The sequence below is a fragment of the Xenopus tropicalis genome, chromosome 7 (genome assembly GCF_000004195.4).
Source record: "Xenopus tropicalis strain Nigerian chromosome 7, UCB_Xtro_10.0, whole genome shotgun sequence".
Lineage (NCBI taxonomy): Eukaryota > Metazoa > Chordata > Amphibia > Anura > Pipidae > Xenopus > Xenopus tropicalis.
In genome coordinates, this window is record NC_030683.2 from 107299046 (window position 1) to 107324546 (window position 25501).

A 25501-nucleotide genomic window follows, 5' to 3' on the forward strand; every position below is an offset into this window, starting at 1 on the left:
TGCCATTCTCTTACAGAGAGGTTGTTTTGTTTCCCCAAGGTATAGATTTGAGCACTCCTCACTACACTGGGAGCATAGACCACATTACTCTTCATGTGTTTACGTGTGGGATCTTTAGGGTCACCAACTTCTGTCTCAGGGTGTTGCTCAATTATTTTTCTGATGTTCCAGCAACATAAGGAATGCTGTGACTGCTATGTTCCTCCCTTCTGTTTGGTCTGGTCTTTTTGACTTTGATTTTGTTTTGATAAAGGCCTGGGTACCCACAAGTTTTCAGAAAAACATCTTTTCAGATGTTTGTATTCCTTTATTTTAGCCTCTGCATTGATTGCCACAGTGTTGGAACTAGGCATTTGTACTTGTAGTAAGGAGAGCTAAAGGGTTTGAGAGTTTATCCATCAGTGTAAGGTAACTATTGCCAAAACTTTGTTTAAGCTAAATGAATACTGTTACGAGTCCAGTTGCTTTAAATTTATTTATACTAGATATACCATGACCTGGATGAATTAAAATCTTCATAGACATACGAGAAAACATGTTTTTTTCAAATGCATCCATTAGTAGAGCTTCTCCAGCAGAATCCTATATTGAAATTCATTTTTTAAAAATGCAAACAGATTTTTTTTATATTTACATTTAAGTTTTCCCTTCAAGCTAGCCATATTCTTCATTTCCCAGGGTGCCACTGGCATGTGAAGTGTGCTCTGAGGGCTGTGGCAGACGTGGAGATTAGTCGCCTGTGACAAGGGAGACGGGGAGATTAGTCGCCCGCAACTTTCAAGCCGTGGGATGGCATATCGGGGAGATTAGTCGCCCACGACAAGGGAGATTTGTCGCGGGCGACTAATCTGCCCATTAGCCCCTTTAAGGCAAAATTAACAGACAGCTGTGAAATATAAAAAAAATAAAAAAAATTCCAATATCTTAAGTTACAGCTTGTGGAGTTCTAAGAACAAGCACAATGAAGAAACAGAGCTGCTACATAACCCTGTTTACCTTGCCATACACTCCATGACACCCTCCAGTGAGAATCATTGTTTAGGCTTACTCATTAATCTCTTGGGTGTGTGCCATGGTTATTAAATATATCTCTGAATCACCAGCTAGGCAAAACAAGTCTTGAGATTCTAGCAATTGCCTCAGCCTGCCCCATGTAATACAAAGTTTGCTCCTAATCTAGGGAACCAATCAGTACTTTTTAAAGGAATACTGCATTGTAATCTGTCTTTCAAAAACAGATTTTTTTATATTTAATTTTGAAATTTCACATAAGGCTAGCCATATTCTCCACTTCCCAGGATGCCACAGCCATGTGACCTGTAGTCTGATAAACTTCAGTCACACTTTACTGCTGAGCTGCAAGTTGGACTGATATCACCCCACTCCCAGCAGCTGATCAGCAGAACAATGTGAAGGGAGCAAGATAGCAGCTCCCAATAGATATTAGAATAGCACTCAATAGTAAGAAATCCAAGTCCGGCTTGGGACTCCTCCAGTTACATGGGAGTAAGAGAAACAAAAGGTTACCTGAAAGCAGTTCTAATGAGTAGCGCTGGCTCTTTCTGAAAGCTCAGACTCAGGCACAATGCACTGAGATGGCGCCTACACACCAATATTACAACTAAGAAAAATACATGTGTTGGTTCAAGAATAAAATTTCAAATGGTAGAGTGAATTATTTGCTATGTAAACAGTGTAATTTAAAAATAAAGTACACCAAAAAGCATGACAGTAAAACTTTCTATAAACAGTTTCTAGAAACTGATTGGTTGATCTTGGTTACTAGACCACTTTGCACCTTTTATTTTTTACATTGCGCTGTTGATCACACAATGCAGCCATCATAGCCTGCTTGAGACATCTTGCTGCCCAGTGAGATCCTTGTTCTTCTATTCTAATGAATGGCTCTCTTGCTATTGGATTTGAAAACAAGCTTATAAAAATACCTTGGCTGAACAGAATTGGAGGAGACAATACAGAATAGATATGGAATGTGCATTATATGCAAGCTGTACACACAAATGTGAGTATGCATCTAGCAAGCATCATATTATTCTAACCTTCAGCTCCCCTAAATAGATCATTGTATTTTTATTGTATTATAACCAAGCAACCAGCTATAGTGGCCAAACTTTCATCACCAAGTAATTGTTCTGTTTTCCTATTCTTTTCCCTCAGCCCACTCTTTCCCTTTTTTCCAGCTCCTGCTGACTGTTCCAGGAATCACTAGTAAAACTGGAGTCAGAGCATCACCTTTTTTTTACTTCACATAACACTGCTGCCTTGCAGCACTGGGGCCCTGGTTTTGATTCCAGCTAGGGCCCTATATTCAAGGAGTTTATATGTACTCCCTGTGTTTTCTTTCACAATCCAAGAACATACAGACAGTTTAACTGTGTGTGAATGTGCTAGAGTGTAAGCAGCAGTGTCCGTAGCCCTAGTGCAGAGAGCACAATTGCACTTCCTGCACCAGAAGAGCCGAATATCCAGTTTAAAATTGGAAATTCGGCTCTTAGGGCAGTGACACATGGGGAGATTAGTCACTGCGTGACAAATCTTTGTTATGGCGGGGGACTAATTTCCCCACAATGCCACCCCACCGGCTAGAATGTAAATCGGCTGTGGGATGGCATGGCGCTGTGATTTGCGAAGTCAACGAACTTGTCTTGAGAAGAAATCGCGGCGCTGCGTATGCCATCCCACCGCCGATTTACATTCTAGCCGGTGGGATGGCATTGTGGGGAGATTAGTTGCCTGCGACAACGGAAATTTGTTGTTGCGGCGCCGCGATTTGCGAAGTCACCGAACTTGCCTTGAGAGGAAATCACGGCGCTGCGTATTCCATCCCACCGCCGATTTACATTCTAGCCGGTGGGACACAGCTGTGTCTGAAAGATTGTGTATGGGGATATTTTTGGGATACTCTTAAGGGTAACATCCCTATAGCTTATATGATGTTGGTCCTCAGCTAAGCAGTACATGCTCACTATATCCACCTCCTCTCCCTCCCTGCTAAATGCCACAAACTTACTCTTACTCATCTTATAATTACCTGTTGTTCTGCACTGACCCCTGCTTGCAGGTGGGTCCTCTTCTCTCCTCCCCATTCCTCCTTACAATTTCTTCTGTATTGGTGGCTGATCAGTCTCATGCCCCCCCATTTACACCATTAGCCCACCCCTTTGTGTCCTCACCCCACCCATGTTGTATCATCATGCCCCTCACTGTCCTACCCCTCCCCACCCTATTAAACTGGATGGAAATTTTTTCTAAGAAAGGTGGCAACCCTAGTTGAAAACTGTCTATAGAGCGTCTCAATTTAGACTTGTGGCTGAACCAGATTATAGGTCACAAGCTACAGGTCAAATTGTGCATTATCAGTCCAAAAAACTAAGTTGATCTGTAATGCAGGAAATAAGACGTATAATGCCCACAATTTAATAAGACACCTACATATTAATACATTTTTAATTAGGGTGGGGGAGACATTAAACCTGCTGGTATGTTATCAATAGTTAGTCACTTATTTGTCCCACTTGCTAATGAATATGTAGTGCAACAGGCCTTTGCAAGATGTTTTCTCTTTGCAGAGTGTGTTAGATACATTTCTAGTAACAACAAGTAACTATGGCTGAGAACAGATGAGTAGGTTTTGGTCTGCCCCTTGTGAGCCGCCCTCCAATGCACTTGTGTGTATGCCTAGAGCATAGGAAACTCAAAGCCTATACTTAATATTTGCAACTGGAATCTGACCACAAAGCGAACGCATTTTAACGCTGGTCGGACAATAACTGCACACTGATAGGAAATTGAACTGTTGAGTTCTGCAGAAATGCAGTCTCTCTGGAGAGGATGAATGTGCAAGGTGATATGCTTGAGGTCAAAGATGAGGAGTCTCTGAGGATCTCAATAATCACAAGAAAAAAAATCTCCTTTGCAAGGGACATGATAATGAAAAGCTAAGTATTGAACCCTATCCCTGAGATATGCTTACATCCTGCATGGTATAACCCAGTGAGCTAACATTCAACAATTTTTCATCGCTATTCAACCACAGGGGGCACTGCTTCATTTGGTGCCCTCCATCCCAAAACTGATTCTTGAAACAGGAAGCAACTGAACAGAGAAGAATTGATTCTGCTACATTGTTTGAAGAATCAGAAAAGAGAACAGAAAGGATAAACGAATGTGCTTTTCAGTTGAAGTTAAATGTACAAATAATTCTATTTCTGTACAAATAATTCTATATTTGTACATTGGAAAGTTTCTTTATAATGACATTTTTTCATCATTTAGAAGAAAGCCCTGGGTGGACAAATTACTTAGTGCCATGTTAACTTCTCCAGGATGAATTGTGAAACCCCTCTACTTTAGTTCAGATCTGCTTGGTAAATGCTCTTTTATAGTTACATAACTGTGACATCAGCCTTGTTATTGCCACCATAGTATAATGGCACATGGGGCACTTTCATTGCATTTGCATTGTGCAAATGTGCGCTGAACATACACACGGGAGCCTATAGGATAGCTGGATATTGATCCGTGGTGAAGGATGCCAATTCCACTTTTGTCAGCAGTGCATCAAGCACCCATTTACAGGCTTACTTGACAGTGGAAGAGAAAGGAAAATGAAAAGTGTTTATTTATGCAGTCAGCCACCTTTTCTTCACATCTCAGGAGATAATGAAACTTTCCAAACGAACAATATTAATGATATTCCAAGAACCTTTAACCCTACCAGTGGAAACTATGAGGAAATCAAATTTGTAAATATTATGTTGAATGTTAAAAGGTTATTATACACTAAATTCTTCCTGCTTGATGTGCTTAGTATGGAGGATTTCAGTTTTGCCATATGTGCACATTTACAGCACCTATTTGAACAGGCTGTGGGGGGGGGCTGTTCCTGCTGCAGGTATGCCTATATTTTATGTTTTTTGAAAGACCATAACCCCATCCAGGCCATATCCCCTATCTGCTATGCCACTTCCTTAAGCATCCATGTAGTTTTGTTTGCTTCTAAATATTGGACTAACATTTTATCACAACAGAAATCAACTCCAAGCAACCTCTGAAGGACTTTTATAGATGCCATAAATATAGAAATAAAAAAATAAGAAGGAATATTGGAGCTTCTTCATTGATAACAAATATGCAATACAACATTGTTGCAAAACTACAGTTCCAGCATTTTCCAAGCTGGGAATTATAGATCAGCAATAGGTTGCAGATTCGTGACTTAGATGAAAAGGAGTGGGCTATGATTCAGGATGACATTTCCAGCCATTCAATTGCTTAAAAGGACTGTATATACCTAAAAACAACTTTGCCAAAAAGAACACAATAAATAAGACTTACATTCTGCCTACTGTTTTAATGAAGAAAAAAAAAAAATAAAAATAAAAAAAAAAAAATAAATAATATATATATATATATATATATACAGAAAGCAGGACTCTGAAGATATTGATGTGGCTTGCCATGTCATAATCCTGCCCCCTAACATCACAGTCTCTCCCACTAAACATCACCACCACTGTCACCACCCACCCTGCCCCCAACACCAGTGGTAACCCTACCTATCTAGCTGAATAAACAAACAGCAGCAGCAGCAGCCTATAAGCAGCTTATTATCAGGGGCTTCTCAGTGGACTGGTAGTTAGTTTTATCAGATCCTCTACAGTTCTATGGGATCAGGAAATAGAAGAAAGTGAACCTGACTTCATATTCTTGTTTAGTGCCAAAAATAACAGGTACCATAGATATTTCTCAATAGGTAAAAAGTATGTTTGGCACAAACCCTATTCATTGCACTCATTTTGAGAAGAAGTGTATACTGTCCCTTTAAGTACTAAAGGATTCTAGGTAACAAAAACATTCTGGAGTACTGGAGTATACTGCGGCAGCACCTGGGCTTATCTTGCCTTTTTTGGTTAAGTGCGCTGCCTTTGTAGGCCAATGACAACCGATAACTGTCCTCCGCATCTTGATAGGGCTTAATATTCTGTGAATATATATAGAATTTGAAAGGCAAGAAAAGCCCAGGTGCTGCCGCAAAGAAAAATAATGTATATATAATGTATATATGAGTATATACAGTATGCACATATATTTTCTTTAATACTTGAATGAATTTTAAAAATATATTCATAGGCCAGTAAAAAAAATCTAAAATAAATGCAGCAATCAAAAAGTATTAACCCTTTAACTGTCAAATGATGTTTGCAATTAATTTTTTTAACTGCCAGCACATTTTGTGCTCTTTCATGTTAGGGGCATTTCCTGGGGAGACACTTATATTTAAAAAATATCTATATGATTCTAAATACTTGAAAACATGAAATTATTAAATATTTCTAACAGGAAAATAAACATATTTAAATAAATACAACTGTTTTGGAAACGGTGGTATTATGTGGTACTATATTTATATATATATATATATATATATAGAAACGAGTTGCTGGAAAGCTGCACACCATAAGAGCAAGATAATACCTGGGTGCCAGTGCTGAAAGCGTAGATACACAGGGTTGGAATGACAGCACACGCAGGTTGGTTGCCTAGCAACGGCGACGGTACTAGTTTGCGAGTGTGCTCAAGGTTCCGTACCGTGGGGTTGGTTTTTTGTACAGGTGGCTCCTTCCCAGCACTAGTGGAGGCAAGAGGGGGTGGGGCTTTTCATGCTCTTGCAACTTTTAAAAGAGACAAAATGGCCTGATGTTGTCACTCCCTGAGGTCTTCTTTTCTTGTACCCAATAGCTCTGGACTTATTATCTTTTTTTTGGACTTATCAATAGCTCTGGACTTATTATCTTTTTTCTGGACTTTTTTTTTTTTTTTTTTTTTTTTTTTTTTTTTGTTTGTTTATGGTTGCCTAGCAACAGGCTTGGCGCCCTTTTGTGCTTAAAAACGTTTGTACTGCACTGTGATGTTACTGTCCCTGATGAAAGTTCCAGATAGGAACTGAAACGTCGGACTGAATAAAGCCTCACATTTATTTATCTAAACCTCTGTGATTCTTCTTGAAAAACATCCTGCGTGTGCTGTCATTCCAACCCTGTGTATATATATATATATATATACACAGTGGCTTGCAAAAGTATTCGGCCCCCTTGAACTTTTCCACATTTTGTCACATTACAGCCACAAACATGAATCAATTTTATTGGAATTCCATGTGAAAGACCAATACAAAGTGGTGTACACGTGAGAAGTGGAACGAAAATCATACATGATTCCAAACATTTTTTACAAATAAATAACTGCAAAGTGGGGTGTGCGTAATTATTCAGCCCCCTGAGTCAATACTTTGTAGAACCACCTTTTGCTGCAATTACAGCTGCCAGGCTTTTAGGGTCTCTACCAGCTTTGCACATCTACAGACTGAAATCCTTGCCCATTCTTCTTTGCAAAACAGCTCCAGCTCAGTCAGATTAGATGGACAGCGTTTGTGAACAGCAGTTTTCAGATCTTGCCACAGATTCTCGATTGGATTTAGATCTGGACTGTGACTGGGCCATTCTAACACATGGATATGTTTTGTTTTAAACCATTCCATTGTTGCCCTGGCTTTATGTTTAGGGTTGTTGTCCTGCTGGAAGGTGAACCTCCGCCCCAGTCTCAAGTCTTTTGCAGACTCCAAGAGGTTTTCTTCCAAGATTGCCCTGTATTTGGCTCCATCCATCTTCCCATCAACTCTGACCAGCTTCCCTGTCCCTGCTGAAGAGAAGCACCCCCAGAGCATGATGCTGCCACCACCATATGTGACAGTGGGGATGGTGTGTTCAGAGGGATGTGCAGTGTTAGTTTTCCGCCACACATAGCGTTTTGCATTTTGGCCAAAAAGTTCCATTTTGGTCTCATCTGACCAGAGCACCTTCTTCAACATGTTTGCTGTGTCCCCCACATGGCTTGTGGCAAACTGCAAACGGGACTTCTTATGGTTTTCTGTTAACAATGGCTTTCTTCTTGCCACTCTTCCATAAAGGCCAACTTTGTGCAGTGCACGACTAATAGTTGTCCTATGGACAGATTCCCCCACCGGAGCTGTAGATCTCAGCAGCTTGTCCAGAGTCACCATGGGCCTCTTGGCTGCATTTCTGATAAGCGCTCTCCTTGTTCGGCCTGTGAGTTTAGGTGGACGGCCTTGTCTTGGTAGGTTTACAGTTGTGCCATACTCCTTCCATTTCTGAATGATCGCTTGAACAGTGCTCCGTGGGATGTTCAAGGCTTTGGAAATCTTTTTGTAGCCTAAGCCTGCTTTAAATTTCTCAATAACTTTATCCCTGACCTGTCTGGTGTGTTCTTTGGACTTCATGGTGTTGTTGCTCCCAATATTCTCTTAGACAACCTCTGAGGCCGTCACAGAGCAGCTGTATTTCTACTGACATTAGATTACACACAGGTGCACTCTATTTAGTCATTAGCACTCATCAGGCAATGTCTATGGGCAACTGACTGCACTCAGACCAAAGGGGGCTGAATAATTACGCACACCCCACTTTGCAGTTATTTATTTGTAAAAAATGTTTGGAATCATGTATGATTTTCGTTCCACTTCTCACGTGTACACCACTTTGTATTGGTCTTTCACGTGGAATTCCAATAAAATTGATTCATGTTTGTGGCTGTAATGTGACAAAATGTGGAAAAGTTCAAGGGGGCCGAATACTTTTGCAAGCCACTGTATATATATATTATGTGGTATTATATGGTACTATTACGATATATGTAGTATGTATATATTGTCAAATAGGTGGCTTACTCAAATAAATGCCCAGGTGCAGTCAGATAGTCAAATAAGAGAATATGAGAATATATCAATATGTTAGCACAGTGACACACTCACAAAAACCTCATATTGCAGGAACAAAATACAAAAAAAATTATTTTTATTATTTTTTTTACTGCAATATGAAGTCCTTAAGTGCATCACTGTGCTACCATATTGATATATATAGTAAGAGACTGGGGAACAGCTTGATGCAGTGTATATTCCCCCTAGATTCCTGTCATATGTGCTGAAGGTAACTTCAGCAAATGTCAGTTTTGCTATGTGAAAAACAAAGTGTTTATGTTACTATTGTTCAGCTAAAGTAAAAGCTGGTTTATGGAGTCACGGGGGTCAATGGACAAAAGTGCAAAAAATGGAGTCCTCCATTCAAGTAAGCCTCTCCAGGTAAATTGGGTTCCCAGACAGGTAAGCTGCATGATTAGGCTTCAGCTGCGCAGAGGTTGACTCCCTAAGAAAAGGAGCTGGGTTTTCAGTGTAAAGCTGGCCATACACGTGGCGATCTGATGATGTTTCGTGCGACCATCGGTCGCACGAAACATCGTCAGATCCGCCACACACCATTCAGGGCTGAATCGGCAGGTAAGGAGGTAGAAACAATAGGATTTCTACCTCCTTCTTCCGATTCAGCGCTGAAGGGAGATTTTGGTCAGGCGCCTTCTATGGCGCCCGATCAAAATTTTCAAACTGGTCGATCGGCGAGTCGGCCGATATCAGCAGCTTCCTGCGATATCGGTCGACTCGCCGACATACCATACACGCACCGAATATCGTACGAAACAAGGTTTCGTACGATATTATCGGTGCGTGTATGGCCACCTTAAGGCTGATGCCACATATAGCATATGGCGTATATTTTCAGCAAGTGAAAAAACGCTTGCCAAAATATCGCCATACGCTCAAACCTGTGCCTGCACACGAATGAATGAAATATGCTCGGGTGCAGGCACATGTAGCCGATATCCACTGAAGATATTAAGTCTCGCGTTTTTTGGCGGATAACGGCACATATGCCTGTCCCCGAGCATATTTCATTCATTCGGGTGCAGGCACAAGGTAGGGTAAATCTAGCATAGCGGGGCGTATTCTTGGCGTACTCTTTAAATAAATTGCTCAAATGCCAGTTATGCTGAATTGTCTTTGCCTCTGCTTTGAAGTATCTGGAAGTGTACACAAAGGTCTATTTCCCAGTGGAACCACAGTCCAGTTAACTGAACTCATTACAATATAGTTTTGTGGTGATTCCTAACTTGCATAATTCAAAACCCCAGAGCAGTACAATATTAAATATTCAAAGCATCACACTAGAAATAAGCGCAGTATAGATTACATAGCCAAAAAGTCCTCAAATAGTAAGTTGATTTAAAAAAAAACATTTTGGAAAGTACACATTGCGAAACAATGGTTTCCTTTTTCTCTGTAATAATAAAACAGTACCTTGTACTTGATCCCAGCTAAGATATAATTCATCCTTATTGAAGCCAAAACAATCCTATTGGGTTTAATTACTGTTTAAATCATTTTATTAGCAGACTTAAGGTAGGAGATCCGAATTACGGAAATACCCCTTATCCGGAAAACCTCAGGTCCCGAGCATTCTGGATAACGGGTCCCATACCTGTACTATATAATTATTTATTATAATACACAAGTTTCAGTGAGTGTGTGACAGGAATCACATTACTAAGCACCAATTATAACTGATGAAATCACTAAGCACCATATATAAGGATATAATTTACTCTTATGTATTATAAAAATATAATGGCACTGTGATTTTGTTCTATTGGAATGCAAATAGAATGCAATAAAATCACAGAATTAAAATAATAAAGTAACTAGTTTCTGGGCAATAAAACACTTTTCAGTGCAGATGTATATATGTTTGTGTAAATTTTTCAAATTATATCATGGGTGTGCATTGTGTATGTGTGAAGTCAGTGTGCAAAAGCCACCTCGAAAACCCCTAAATTATTGGCGTAGTGTTAGTTTAAAAGACTTATGTCTTGGTGTATGTGTCTCCTGGTTGTTGGCAGATCTAGAACGAGAGACGCCATGTTTCCCAAGATAATGGGGGGGGGGGGGGGGGGTGGAGCTGGGATGCTCAAGATGCAGAAGAACAGCAACTGCACTTGGTTTTTGTTTTTTGCATAGGTGAAATCATGTTCCATTGAATCACATGTGACAATGACAAGCTGAGGGCTACTACTCACAGCACCTCCAACTGGTGTCAGTTAGATTGGGATTTTGATTAGTGGAGATTAAGGATTAGATCAGATGAGAGGCTATAGTTGGATAGACTTCTCTGTCCCACAAAATCTCCTCATGAAACCGCAGGGGACAAGCTACAAAGTCTGATCCTCCATGCTGTAATGTAAAACTCAATGGTTTCTTATTTTTATCTGCATGCAACTACTCTTCCATGTATTTAATGGCCACTAATGCAAAGATATTTTATATAATATCCAACCAAACTGTAGGGTCACGTAGGAGTAAATCAGTAATGTCCCAACTCTGTCAGGCTGTTGGTGTAGCTACATAGCAACTGGAAAGCCATATGTTGGGACAAGCTATACATGCTGAACATATCTATCCATCTTTAAATTTCATAATACACGTTATCTGTTTTTCAACCCCACTAAGGGGCTTCATTGTTACTGGAGGCTTAGGGCAAATCCCTACAATGGGCCCTGCTCCAGAGCCGTCCAAATGAACAGCAGAGCAACTATCTGATTAGTGCATGTTTGGGCAGCACTTCTGCCTAGTGACCTGTAGACAAGTCCATTGGATCAGCGGCCATGCAGGTGAGTGGTCAAATAGCACTAACATCCTGCTGATTGGCCAGTCATACATTGGTTAGATATTTCTAAATTAAGCCTGTCTGTGCCTAGAATTAGATGTGTCCAGGGATAATATTAACTTTTATATATTTATATATACCTTTAATTGACCTTTGTGTGTGTTGTGTGTATTGGCTGATTGTTTGTACACACACACCAATGTATTCCTATAGCATTGTTATAATACAACATCCATAACACATCAGCACACTGCTGTGTATTTGGAGAGGAAGAATTATGACAGAAGGCATAGGGAGACAAACTACAGGGCGAGGGCCCGGCTGGTGAGAGTTTTCTATAAAACAGACGCAATCTATGATTAAAATATTTTATTTGCGAGTGCAAATATTTACCACATACATCCTGTGTTCATCTTTGGCAGTGATTACACAGGATCCTTTCCCCCAACCCCCCTTTCTTTCTGCCATTTCCTCGGTGTCTTTACGGCCGCCCGGACTCCGCTCTCTGCCAGAACCGATCGATAAGGAAAAAAAAAAAAACAATTATTTTGTAATAATGAAATGTCCTGGGTATTCGGTTGCCGTGACAACAGCACTCTCTGCCTCTCTCGCTCCGTCAGTCAGCCAGTGACAACGCTGGCTGGGCTGACCCCTGACCTCCCTCAGCCAGTGGTACCCCCGCACAATGGGGGGGGGGAGGCGAACAAATGCCACAAACCCATATACACAATGTCTTCTTAAAGGGGCCACACATTTCCTAACCCCTTTTATTTTAGAAGAGCCTGAAAAAGGTTAGCAATCGTTGGCATACAGGTTACCTTGGCCGCAAAGTAGTTAAAACACCAAAAAAGCAACAACAAAAATAAATCTACTGGTTACATATTAAAACAGCTTGGCCATTTTTAACCCATTTTTTGTCAGATGTAAATTGCAGGGGAGCTGGTGTAAACTGGTTAATTGCCTGAGGCCACCAAGTAAGGACAAGAAAGGGACATGGTGAATTAACAGGACAAAGGGGGTTCATCAAGGAGACAGACAAGATTGCAGAGAGACTGCAGGCGTCACAGCACGGCCAAAGCTATATTGTGAATTTAATTTCCACCCTATACAAGCTGACATTAGAAGATTCCCCTCATAACCTTAAGCTTTGATGGCACATAAAGAGGAAATTATATATTATATTTTTGTAAGGCTCTAAATTTCATAACATGTACCCAAGTTATTTAGGGAATTCTGAATGGATGTTTCGAGAAGGTGCTTGAAAGCTGCTGTCATGGGCGTGTTGTCCTAGTCACACAGGTCACTGGCGGTCCCTTGGGCTCTTTGACAAACCCCATGTTCTCTTAGATCTAACAGGCTAAGGCCTTGAAAGTGGGTCACGGCATTTTAACATGGGAGTCTGTCAGGGGTGGAGGTGAAGCCAATGAAGCACTATAGCAGAAGAATTTCTGTAGCGAGGGAATGTGCAAGATTCAGCACCTCTTTTGATAATGTACCCCCTAATGTGAATTATAAGGATATTAGAAGTGACCGAAAGGTTCTATGACCATATAAAGACACAAGGCTGCAGGCTGATTTTGACAGGGAACTCATGTATTATCAGGGATATTGTACCCCCAACTGTAAATTATAAGGATATTAGGAGCTACCAAAAAGTCCTGTTCCTGTACAGAGGCACAAGGTTACAGCCTTGGATCTTCAACGTGATCTGGAACTTTAAATTGGCATCTGTCATCTTTATACTTTAAAAAGAACAAACATACAAATTTCAACATCAAGTCTGTTGTAATACGTTTTAGTTAAAAATTATGACATTAATAAAAGTTTATAATAATATATTTATATAAATATATTATTATGTGCATTGCATCAAAACTTTCAGACCTGCTTTGGCTTTTTGGGTACCTGAAGGTTATAGTTAAACAAATGCTGGAGGAATAGTGACTGTTTAGCTTTCAGTTATTGGAAGCAGAAGGAATGGTTGGAAATTCATAGTATGTCTCATATCATGAAGAATTATATGCATACAATGTAATATGAGCAGTTGTTAGGGATATTTAATGGTCGACATAAAAGTTAGAAGCAATGACAGCAATGATAAAGGAATTCAATTTAAATATTATAATTTAATGATAAAGAAACAGAGATCACACTGTACCTTACTGAAATTCCACTGCCTGGATAGGTGTCCTGGTTATCCCAAAATACATGAAACCCTAACAGATATTTGTGCTTCTGAATTATCCTCCATTATCCTAAAAATAGTTTTTTCGGTCTGTAGAATTAGTAATGTCTTTAGGGTGAAGGGGCAGTTGGTCAGCAACCATTTTCCTTGGTAGCACTCACTGGGTTAATAGCCAATGTAACATACAGATGGAATGAACTCAGCTTAGTGTACATACAGTCATCAACCAGAACAGAGCTTTATCAGCAGCTTTGCACCAGTGCTCCCTGCTGGAACAGAAAGGAACTGCAGTTCTCCCTTAGTTCTGCCAGAAGAAAGGAAGGAATCTATGTCCAGTTCTGCTTGAATGCTTTCCAAACACTACACTCACTGCATTACACCAACAAACTTAGTATTTCAGAGCTTAAACTTAAGTAGTTTGTTTTTATAAAGATTGCCACAGCTGAGATGGTGGGTCCTTGGGGAGGACAGACACCCCAGTCTGACACTGCTTATAGTGCCCTGCCCATTTTCAGATATAGAAAACAGTAATGTTGGGAGTTATGGATATGTGCAGTGTTGCCTTGCTTTTAACAAATGCATTCCCTCTATCCTCTTTAGCAACCTTCCTGGTAGTGTTGGTGTGCCCAGTGCAAGAGCATATTTAGAGAGCAATGGGTCCTACTGCAAAATGTGTTGTAGATTTCTCTCCTTTCTATACATTTTCTGCACCCCCACCAGTTTTATAAGCCCACTGCTACCTGTCACACCCATTTAGGCTTGTGAAACACCTCCATTATCTTACAGTGTGTCTCTTGATGAAATACAGTAGTTATATATTTGGAGCACTGAGACTTCCCAAGTCCCCTGTAGCTATAACTTAGGGGCAGTGGCACAGCTGGTGTGTAATACTGTAGCCAGCATGCTCCCTTTAAAAGCAGCAGTGTTGTTAATAATATTTTCCCATTTGTAATGTCTCAGTAATGTGTTCTTTAGAGCTCTGCTCCATTCTACTTGATTTCTAGATTCGACCCCTGTCTGTCCCATTTAACTTATTGAATTTGAGAGACCTTGTTGACCTCCCTGTTGCCTAAACATGTCTATATCTGACCATGATGGCTGTCTGCTTTCTACTCTAAACCATTGGGACTTATCAGTGCTCTAGCCCTTTAATTATAAAAAGTACATTTTTTTGAGTTATAAATTTTATTAAGAAAGAAACTGCCATGTTGCCTAGAAACAATGTCCTTCTTGCAAGCTCCTAACCAAAACGGGACATATTAAACAGGGACATCTAGTTTCCCTTGCTCATCTGTGAGCTAACACAAATTTAGAAAATGAAGGCTAAATTCTGATCTGGTTGCTCTACCTCCCCACACTAGTGAAGTTTATTGCTTCTGTAAATCGACCGTCTTGGCTGCTTAAGTAAAATCACACCTAAATATTAGGGGAAGCTCTTTTAATTTATTTTTAGCACTTCAGTTTGTGTATTATTGCAGGTCCGGAATGAGGGGTAGGCAGCAAAGGCATGTGCCCAGGGTGCAGTAGGGAGGGGCATTACGCAGATAGCCTGGCATGGCTACAGTGCGTTAGTGGGTGTGTAGGGGTATGGTCTAGTGGGGGTGCAGTGAGTTGTGTCCAAGACTACTCAGTATGGCTCTGTGTCACTAAACTTGCAGCCAAAAGAAATAACTCTGGTTCTACCCCTATGGTAGGGTTACCACCTTTAACAATTTATGAAACCAGACAGTAATATGAAAGGTGTAGGAGACTGATAGAGAGGAGCCAAGATAATGATTTCAGGGGAGGGGCACATTTATTGAGGTGCACCATTAATGTAAGCAGGCAGGACATATCAGGGTCAGAGATTGGACAGATGAGAGATCTCGGTGGAATCATCAGCTGATGTCATCATATGATGGCGTTTCTGCCTACATAATGATGTCAGGGGCAGGGTTATTGCCTCCCCTGGATGCAAATCTGAGGATTTCTGCCTGGTTTTCAGAATGTTTAAAACCGGGCAAAACGTTTTGACCTGGACATCCCCTTGAAAAACTGGGCTGTCTGGGTCAAAACTGGACAGATGGCAATGCTACTTTCAAAATCTGCAATGAAAAAAGGGGGGTGATTTCTAATCTGCAAACTTTAAGTGGAAATGGATACTTTCTGCAGGCAGAACCTAGCAGCATACATAAAGGCGCAGGACATCCCTTGAATGTATTTCTCTTGACCAGAGATCAGTGTTGGACTGGGGTGTCCCAGGCTCACTAGGGCTGCTCTTAGGGTGCCCCACCCCAGACACGCACCCTGCAACCTGCTGGACTAATTCCCCCCGCCCCCGCCCCCACATGCTGTCACTATGTTTAACTTGTTTTTCATTTTAAAGGGGTGAGTGGCTGGAAACGTTTGGGCCTGGGTTGGCAGGGCCCACCAGGTTTATTCCCATGCCAGTGATCCCCAACCAGTGGCTCATAACATGCTGCGCACCAATCCCTTGGCTGTGGCCTCAAAGCAAGGGCTTATTTTTTAATTTCTGGCAAAAGACAAGACAAAACAAAGACAAGCTTTGGTGGCATAAAATCAGGAATACTGCCAAACATAAAACGTCAGACACCCGATCAAGACGCATTGACTACTACTTGTGACATTATCAATAGAAACAAATGCCCTCTCACAGTATACAAAACGCCGCTCCAGACCACACGGCGATTCTGATTGGCTCTTGTTCTTACCACGCCCACCTAAGGCCAGGTCACTGCTCTTTCCTGTTCATCGCTCGTATTCTCTCCGACGACGACGTCAGACAAGGCGCCCAGTCAGGAACAGCGTCATGAGGTATCTGGTGATTGGCCGAGCCTGCGCAGCCAGTAAGGCGAAGGGATGCTGGGAAGTGCGCTGAGAGACCTCGGCTGCAAGAAAGAAGCGCTGAAGCGCCGCATGTGAGTTTGTGGGAGCGGAGAGTGTTCTGCTGGGGGGGTCACTGTATGTTTGGGCGGGGGTTCTGCAAGCTGGGGGCTCTATGGAGCGGTACAGGCCGCATTAGTAGAGAAAGTCGGAAGGCAGTAGGTGGGAGCGTTTCTGGGCTGTCAGGCAGTACAGATAGTGTCAGGAGTGCCATTACAGAGGCAGATGGACTAGAGGTAGGAAGCCAGCATTTCTGTACATATAGCGGGGATGCTGGCAGTTGTTGTTGCTTGTGTGTCAGTTGTAGTGTCCAGCAAGCAGGTAAGGCCTGTCAGTGCATTTATATATAGTTATATAGGAAGGTCTACGTTTGGGACTGTGTAAGGGTATTTGCATGGGGCTGCAAGTATCACAGGGGCTGTTACAGTTATACTAAACCTATAATAATGAGGGAATGAATATCCAACCTGCAGCTGCTGAGGCTGTTACTGTAACTGCCCCTAGGCCCCGGCCATAAGCAGCACAGAGCCCACAGGAGACCCCATTTAGTGCCCCAGTGTGAAGCACAGGAACAGCTTAGCGGGAGGGGGGCAGCTTAGCGGGAGGGGGGCAGCTTAGCGGGAGGGGGACAGCTTAGCGGGAGGGGGCACCTGCTAAAGGGAAGGCTTCGTCCCCTCTGACATGTTGGGCCTGTAGTTCCACTTGCACAGTAAATGGGGTTGGCTCCCTTAACATTATTAGTGTTGTGGGCTCTCTTGTTTGTTCTACAAGTTTTAACTGTAGTCACAGGCTGGATATGCCTAATTTATACGGTTGTTACTCATGTATTTCTAACATTATCCAGCATGTTGCACAGTGCTGTACTGAAGAAGGGCGTATACATCAGGCATACAAATACAGATCTCTGCAGGAGGAGCGGCTTTTTTTCCCCACCAGACATTTTTATTTTCTGGGGAGAATACTGAACAACACATATGTTTAATATAGTTAATAGATAAACCTTTATTTATTGAGAGTTAAGTCATCCTACCTGTTTGTGCATACATTTATGTGTGTTTAACCCTCTCCTTTCCCTGCTATTTATCTTTTGTTTTCTTCACTGCCAACAGATTTAGAGTTATTCCATAATGGCAGAGGATGTTCAGTCTCCAGTGATATTCCAGCACCAGTACATGTGTTCTGAATGTGGGGTTCTGTACAACACATTGGAGGATGTTCTGCTTCATCAACAGAGCCATATTGGAGGGGCTGTTCAAGCTACTTTATCCCAGGATGTTTCAGTGGAGATTGGTGAGCTTCAGAGTTTGGTACAAGACAGCCAATATCAGTGTTTGGAATGCGGTCAGGTTCTTCTGACTCCTGATGAGCTTCTACATCACCAAGAAACACACATGAGAGAACTTCCACAATCCACAGTTTCCGCAGAAACCAGCCAGATACACTACCAGTGTTGTGAGTGTAAGGAACTCTTTACTTCCCCTGAACTCTGGATAGCTCACCGTCGGAAGCATGAAAAGCAGGCAGAGGAGCCTCAGCAGAGTGTGGTCCTGCAAACTAGTTCTGGTATTCAGGCCCTTCTTAGTCTCCAAAATGTACTTCTAGATGAGAGGGCCCTAAATGGCTGGGGAATGGAGATGCCAGCTGTTGTGGCAAGTGCAGAGGAATCGGCTGAGCCCCTTCCAACAACATGTCCCTCAACTTTATCTGAAACCATTACAGTGCAGGATGAGGTTATACCACTCCCTGAGATGCACCCCTATGAATGCTCCGAGTGCAGTCTGGTTTTTCACACTCCTGAGGAATTTCTTGAGCACCAGGGAAGGCACTTTATGGTGTCCGAGAAGGAGAGCGCAACATCGCCTTCACGTGGAGTTGTGGAAAATGGAGCACCCTCTTCTGCCATTCTTGAAAGATTGCGCAAAGATTGGTTTCAGGATGAAAAAGAAGTGGTGTCTATAGTGGATTTGGGAACCACAAAGCGTGTATATCGATGTCAAGAGTGCAAGAAAGAGTATGTTACTTTAGAGGAGCTGCGGAAACATCGCAAGGAGCACCAGTCAGAGGAATTTCCTTGCCCGGATTGTGATCGTCTCTTTAGCTCTGCCAACCGGCTGCAGTCGCATCGGCGCGTACATGTGGAAGGAACTCTTCAATGCCCAAACTGCTACAAAGTGTTTAAGAAAGAGGCATCTCTAGAGCAGCACATGCGAGTACATCGGGGAGAAGCCCTGTACTTGTGTGTAGACTGTGGCCTGGGCTTTGGCACAGAAATCACCCTTGTATTGCATCGGAAAAGCCATACAGCAGATCCCCTCCATCGCTGCCACTGTGGCAAAACATTTAGCAATATGACAAAGTTCTTATACCACCGAAGAACTCATGCTGGTAAAAGTGGGGTACCTACTCCCAAAACTGAGAAACCCATTGTTACGGAGATGCCAGTTTCCCCCGTTTTGACAGAACAGACTGCAGCTTCCCCTTCTGTAACTTTCCAAACAGCAGATTTATCCCCTGTGCTTACTAAATGCCAGGTGAATGGTGTTGTCAAAAACATTCCACCTTTAGAGGCACAGTCAGAAGTAAGGCTTACAGTCCAGAGCTTTAAATGTCCCGTGTGCAGCAAAGAATTTTCCACCCGTCTTCGGATGGTGCGACATAAACGTGTAGTGCACGCGGTGGAGCTGAAGCACAAATGTACCGTATGTGGGAAGCACTTTAAGCAGAAAGTGCATCTTCAAAATCACATGCGCACTCACACAGGGGAACGGCCATTCCAGTGTACAGACTGTGGGAAAGCCTATAGGTCCATTTCCAGTCTCAGATGCCACCACCTCACCCATACTGGGGTAAAGCCATATGCATGTGATTTATGTGGAAAGGGTTTCACGCAAAAGTCCAATCTGAAGCAACATCGGACTTTACACACTGGTGCCAGTTTGTTCCCTTGTGAAGTGTGCGGGATGAAATTTAACAGGGCTTCTAAATTGACGTTACACCTTCGTGCTCACACCAGGGCCTTAACTTACAAATGCACAGAGTGTGGTAAATCTTTTATGCGCAAAGAATTGTTGGAGTTGCACCGGCTTGGCCATCAGGGAAAAGAGCCTCTCCACTGCCATGAATGTGCTATGGTTTTTGAAGAGGAATCGCAGCTGGCAGAACACAAGTGCCATAGCAATAACGAAGGACAATATGTGTGCCCCAACTGTGGCAAAAAGTTGAATTCCAAAACAAGCTTAATTCTCCACCTACTGGTGCATTCAGATCAGCGCCCTTTCAGATGTCAGGTCTGTGGAAAGTGCTTTCCAAGCCAGAGACATGTCCAAAGGCACCAGAGATGGCACTCAGCAAAACGGGCGCATCAGTGCGAAATTTGTGGGAAATCATTTCTGGCCTCCTTTAATTTGCGCCTCCATCAGCGCATTCATACAGGAGAACGGCCATTTCCCTGCCCAGACTGTGGCAAAGCTTTCCGACAGGCCACTCACCTGCGAGAGCATTATCGACTGCACACTGGGGAAAGGCCGTATCACTGTCAGGATTGCGGCAAGACATTTGTCCAGTCTATGCACCTCACGGAGCACCGGCACCTCCACACAGGGCAACGGCCACACTCGTGTACTGAATGTGGCAAGAGCTTCAAGACTGTATCCAACTTGCGCAGCCACCGCAAGACACATAAGGAAGCTGTGGCTCAACCACAACAGACAATAATGTGCACAGAGATGGGGGAGACCATAGCAATAATAGAAAGTGTTGAGACCATTCCCCTTGTAGAGACCATAGAAATTTACCAGACTGCTCTGGAAGGGAATCTACAGGTAGAAGATCTGACTGTATTGGAAGGCAGCCAGTGCAATATGATTTCTAATCCACTGTCTAAATAAAATTCTTTCTCTTTTTGATGTTGTTAAATAAGAGGAATCGGTATCTTTATGTTAGCTATCAGGGCCGCCATTAAAAACTTTGGGGCCCCATGCAAATTATTTGTCTGGGGTCCCCAATAAATGCAAGCATGCAGTACCAACATTTTAGGCCACACCTAGGCCAGCTAGGATAAAAGGTTGAACTTGGGGGTTATTATTTTTTCAACTACTGCTTCTATGATACAAATCATTTTTTTGAAAAGAAGGGGTGTAACTATATAGAAAACAGACCCTGCAATTGCTGTGAACGCCGGACCTATAATGGAACTGATAAGCAGCTGCAATATATAGAAAATGTCTTGTTCCCAAAGTTTAGGGGCCCATTGAGCTTTCTGTGGTGCCCAGTAACCAGTCATTCCACTGCTGTTCATGTAGGAGACACCCATTTAATTTAGTAAATAGATCCCAATATAAACAGCTGGTGTTGCTCTATAATAAGTAGTTTGTAGAAATAGTCCCAATAATTAATTTGCTGATAAGTCCGTCAGTGGAGTTTGCCCAGTGTTTAAACCCTACCCACCTCTCTGCCCACATCACACCGCTCAGCCTTGTCATTGCTTAATACAGAAGTTGCTACAAAATTAATGAGATTTTGCATATGTTGCAGACATTGCTTACATTTAGGGGCCACATGTTCTTACTGTGAGGCAAAAGTTCATATGTGCTAATGAAGTCAGTCATTTTATTGGGGGTCAGTGTAATTTACCATAAGTACTTAAATTCTGCACTCTGAATTCAGTATAGCCTGCATTAGGCAACTCTGCATTCAAAAGGGGTGGGGGGCATGTAGAATTCTTCCCCTTCCGCCCTCTACCCGCCACTGCTTTGCACATCATGAGACACAAAGTAGAAGTGTCAGAAGGCTCCTTACCTGGTGCTTCCCCTGGGGTCATAAAATAACCCCTTATAAGTAAGTAATGCAATTTGTATAACCTTGTCCTACTTGGCCAGTCTCTCCCATTGGATCAATTTGACCAGAGCCAGGGTGACTATACCCCCTTATGGTGGCTCTGCCTATAATATATGTTCTAGGGGGGAATTTAATATGTGGCGTTTACTCTTTGATGCAATCAGCCAACTAATCTAAGACCTAAGGAAACTAAATTCTAATTCATGGGAGTTACTCATTTGAATTTCATTTTAGCCCACTGGGAAATGTTCCATAAGGCCACATATTCTGTATGGCCAGCTTTAGTCAGGAAGCCCAGCCAGTCGGCTGAAAATAACCATGTGTATGAAGAACCATGCTTCTGTTTGCACTATTGCATCCAACTCCAGGAGTTATGCAGATATAAATTGTGCTGTGAGTGGTGTCTTTCTGTCATTGTGCACCCAGACTGGAAAATGTACAGAACTGCTGTCTGGCTCAGAACAGTGACAGGTGCACACCTTGACACAACATGGGACCTTTAGCCTGTGTCCGACAGGGAAAACATATACAGTGGCATGCAAAAGTATTCGCCCCCCTTGAATTCCAATAAAATTGATTCATGTTTGTGGCTGTAATGTGACAAAATGTGGAAAAGTTCAAGGGGACCAAATACTTTTGCAAGCCACTGTAAGTCCATTATAGGCCCACAATGTGCAGCCTGTACTGGATTCTGTGCAGAGATGCAACATACATGATTACATACTGTAGATTAGTGCTGTCCAACAGGCAGCTTGTGGCCCCCCACCTGTCTTTCTGCTGTAAATACTTACCTTTGTGTAAGATTTAAATGGTATCGATACTGAGATTAACTGTCCCCCCCTGCATGGTTCACACCTCAGGTTTAGGCTGTAATCCCCCTGTATTGTTTAAACATGTCATTCCCTGTACTGTTCACATCTTTTAGTCCCAGCTTTTTTAACCCCCTCAGGCTCAGACTGTAAGTACCCACATGTTCACACCTTAGTTTGTGTATGGCACAAACAAGGCACCATATTCTGCCTGCCCTACCCTGCCTGTGTGTGTGTGTGCCATATTCTGCCTGCCCTACCCTGCCTGTGTGTGCCATACTCTGCCTGCCCTACGCTGCCTGTGTGTGCCATACTCTGCCTGCCCTACGCTGCCTGTGTGTGCCATACTCTGCCTGCCCTACGCTGGCTGTGTGTGCCATACTCTGCCTGCCCTACGCTGGCTGTGTGTGCCATACTCTGCCTGCCCTACGCTGGCTGTGTGTGCCATACTCTGCCTGCCCTATGGTGCCTGTGTGTGCCATACTCTGCCTGCCCTACCCTGCCTGTGTGTGCCATACTCTGCCTGCCCTATGCTACCTGTGTGTGCCATACTCTGCCTGCCCTACCCTACCTGTGGGAGTTGATCCTGGTGAGAGTTTGTTAGCATTTGGAAACAGTCATTATATGGTCCCTAAGGTGTGTAATTATGTGCTGGGGTTGCTGTGCTATCCACAGGGGAGGAGTCAGCGGCATATGGATTTAAGGGTATGTATTAATAGGAAATAATATAATTCTTTCACATATAAATAAAGGGTGATATCCCTACAGTGAGCACCAACTATGGTCTTAAAATCTCTTATCAAAACCGACTTCCATTATTGGCCCTTCGCCATGTAGGCCCTTGGTGCCAAAAAGTCTGACAGCACTGCTGTAGATATTTAGGTGACGCAATAAGATCTGCAAAGGTTTCTGATTATAAACTTTTCCCAGCTGCTCGACAGTCTGTTTTAAACTAATCTTTTGGGGGTCAAAATTGGTATTACAAGCCAACTATTCAGCAGGTAGTTTTGATCTATTGTTTTGTAAGAATTGCAGTTGGTCTAGTTGCCTTACTGTGATTGGATCCAGCTCCATGCATTATTTGATTTTGCACCAACGAATTTGAAGTCAGATTGGGTTTGGGCTGTGATCCCACATAGTTGTGCAGTAACTTTGCTCCAGTAATAGCAGCAGTGCAAACTACATTCTATTAGCAGCCAACAGTTCTTTACACTGTTATGGGTAGAACATTAATAGAGAACTGGGACAGAGGGCCTCTTGCTGAGCTATGGTCTTGGCTGCCCGTGTCTTTGTTGGGAAAGCTGGCTTCTGCTACATTGTTTCAAGGGTCAGAACCAGCAGTGCAGAACAAAACATAGCCATTGAGAAAAGGGCAGAACCATGCTGGGACCGGGCTACTTTCTGACCTTGGTCTGGAAATCATTGAATAGGTTTTATGGGAATGTGAGAGCGAGGTGGCAACATTGTGCAATGCAAGTTTCCCAGACTGTGTCAGAGAGCAGAGCGCCAATCACCTGCCTATAGTGCAGCCCTTCCTACTGATAGAGACAGGCTCTGTGTAGATTCAGCGTGTCCTGTCACTATACAGCAGCTCAGGACACACTCACTGGCACTCACATGTGGCTGCTCTGCAGTTTCAGTGGGATGATACCATAGGAGCCCTAAAAGTTATGTGGTTACCCCAATTCCACTGCATTGTAAATAAAAGGAGAAACTATTCACTCTCCATTCACTGTTATTAACTGAGCTGATAGCCGCCATGCCACATCTCCAATTCCGTATTCTAAAGCTACAGTCCCCCGAGAGCAGGGTTCTCATGAAGTGCTCAGCCCATGCAGCGATTCTCATTAATATAAAATGCACGCCTGTCCTGCTACACTTTGTGCCCATAAATATTTCAAATCATAAAGCAAAGTGAAGTCACTTCCCAGGCACGCAACATTACCTCTGTCACTTTAGCGTGTTCTTTACAGAAGAAAAACCACCTGTACAACATTATTACTATAACTCACCTGAGCCATGTGGCTATAGTACAGCTGAAGGGGGGGGTGGGGGTGGTATAAGATAGGTTGGTTTCCCTGGGGGCTGGTCTCCTCCTTTGTTTGGCAGCAGCCTGCCCATGGGGGGCCCCAACATAAACCCCTTGTTCAATGAACAAATTCATTTTTTAACATTTATTCCCTATATTGTAATATGGTACATGCTGTGCTGATAAACAAAAGCAGGAGGCAGCAGAATAGCCATCAATCCCAGCATTACTTTAGCCTTAAAGTAAATAAAATTGCTCAGTGTGATTTTCTAAGCTCTTGTAAAAGGCTGCTTGAACCGGGAGATGCCGGGTTGGGCAGCCATGTTGTGGCACTTGCATGCGCGTGATGTAGGTGGGTCAGTTGTATCCACAGCACAGGCACACTTAACAACATGGCCACCAGCACTGGGAGCTCCCTCCTGATACAGGCGGCCTAGCACTGGCTCTACTAACCTGCACCTCTGCGGGCTAATACAGCATTTCAATTAATTCCCTGTCCTATATTTCCTTCCATTCTCTCACCGACACCACTGCCAGGTTGCTAGGGTAAACTGGACACTAGCAACCAAAGAGCTGCTGAACAAAAAGCCAACACAGAAAATGTGAATAAAAAAAAATGATGATCAAAGTAACTTTTCAGAATATACTTTCCTAGATCATAGTGAAGTCCATATAAAATAGGAAAGTCAGGGCCTCAGCCCACTGGTACCTGTATCAGTTGCTCTGCTGCTCAGGAAAGATCAGAAGCCTCAGATGCCCTTTCTCAGCATAGCAACATCAGAACCCTTCTCTCTTTCCCTTCTGAAGGTATATCTCTCTGACTGCATTGTTACAGGAACTGACCACCAAGTGGCATGGTTACAAAATTAATTATATTGTTTACTTATCCTTTAAAGATTTTCATAATAACCTGTCAGCATCTTTACCTGTGTAGCCCCCCCCCCCCCCCCCCCCATGCACTGGATCTTTTAATGCACAGCCTCATGCAATGTGAATGTGATTGAGGGGTTACAATGTTCAATGCCCCAACCATCTATTTAGATGCCCAGGCACCAATTTTGAGGTTTCCCTAATCCACTCCAGCCACTAAGCAAATGTGTGTGTATCAGTACAGAAAAGCCTGAGCCCAGGGCAGATCTAACACGAGGAAACAGCCAGACAGCTC

The 25501-nt window shown here is 42.8% G+C and overlaps 1 protein-coding gene across 1 annotated transcript; it reads left to right on the forward strand.

The window, feature by feature from the left end:
• Positions 1-16635: 16635 nt before the first annotated feature.
• znf526 (zinc finger protein 526) lies at positions 16636-20586 on the forward strand. Its single transcript, NM_001126692.1, is given in 2 exon segments — positions 16636-16697; positions 17772-20586. A coding segment is annotated over 1 exon segment (2760 nt). The 5' UTR covers positions 16636-16697; positions 17772-17789; the 3' UTR covers positions 20550-20586.
• The last annotated feature ends 4915 nt before the right edge of the window (positions 20587-25501 follow it).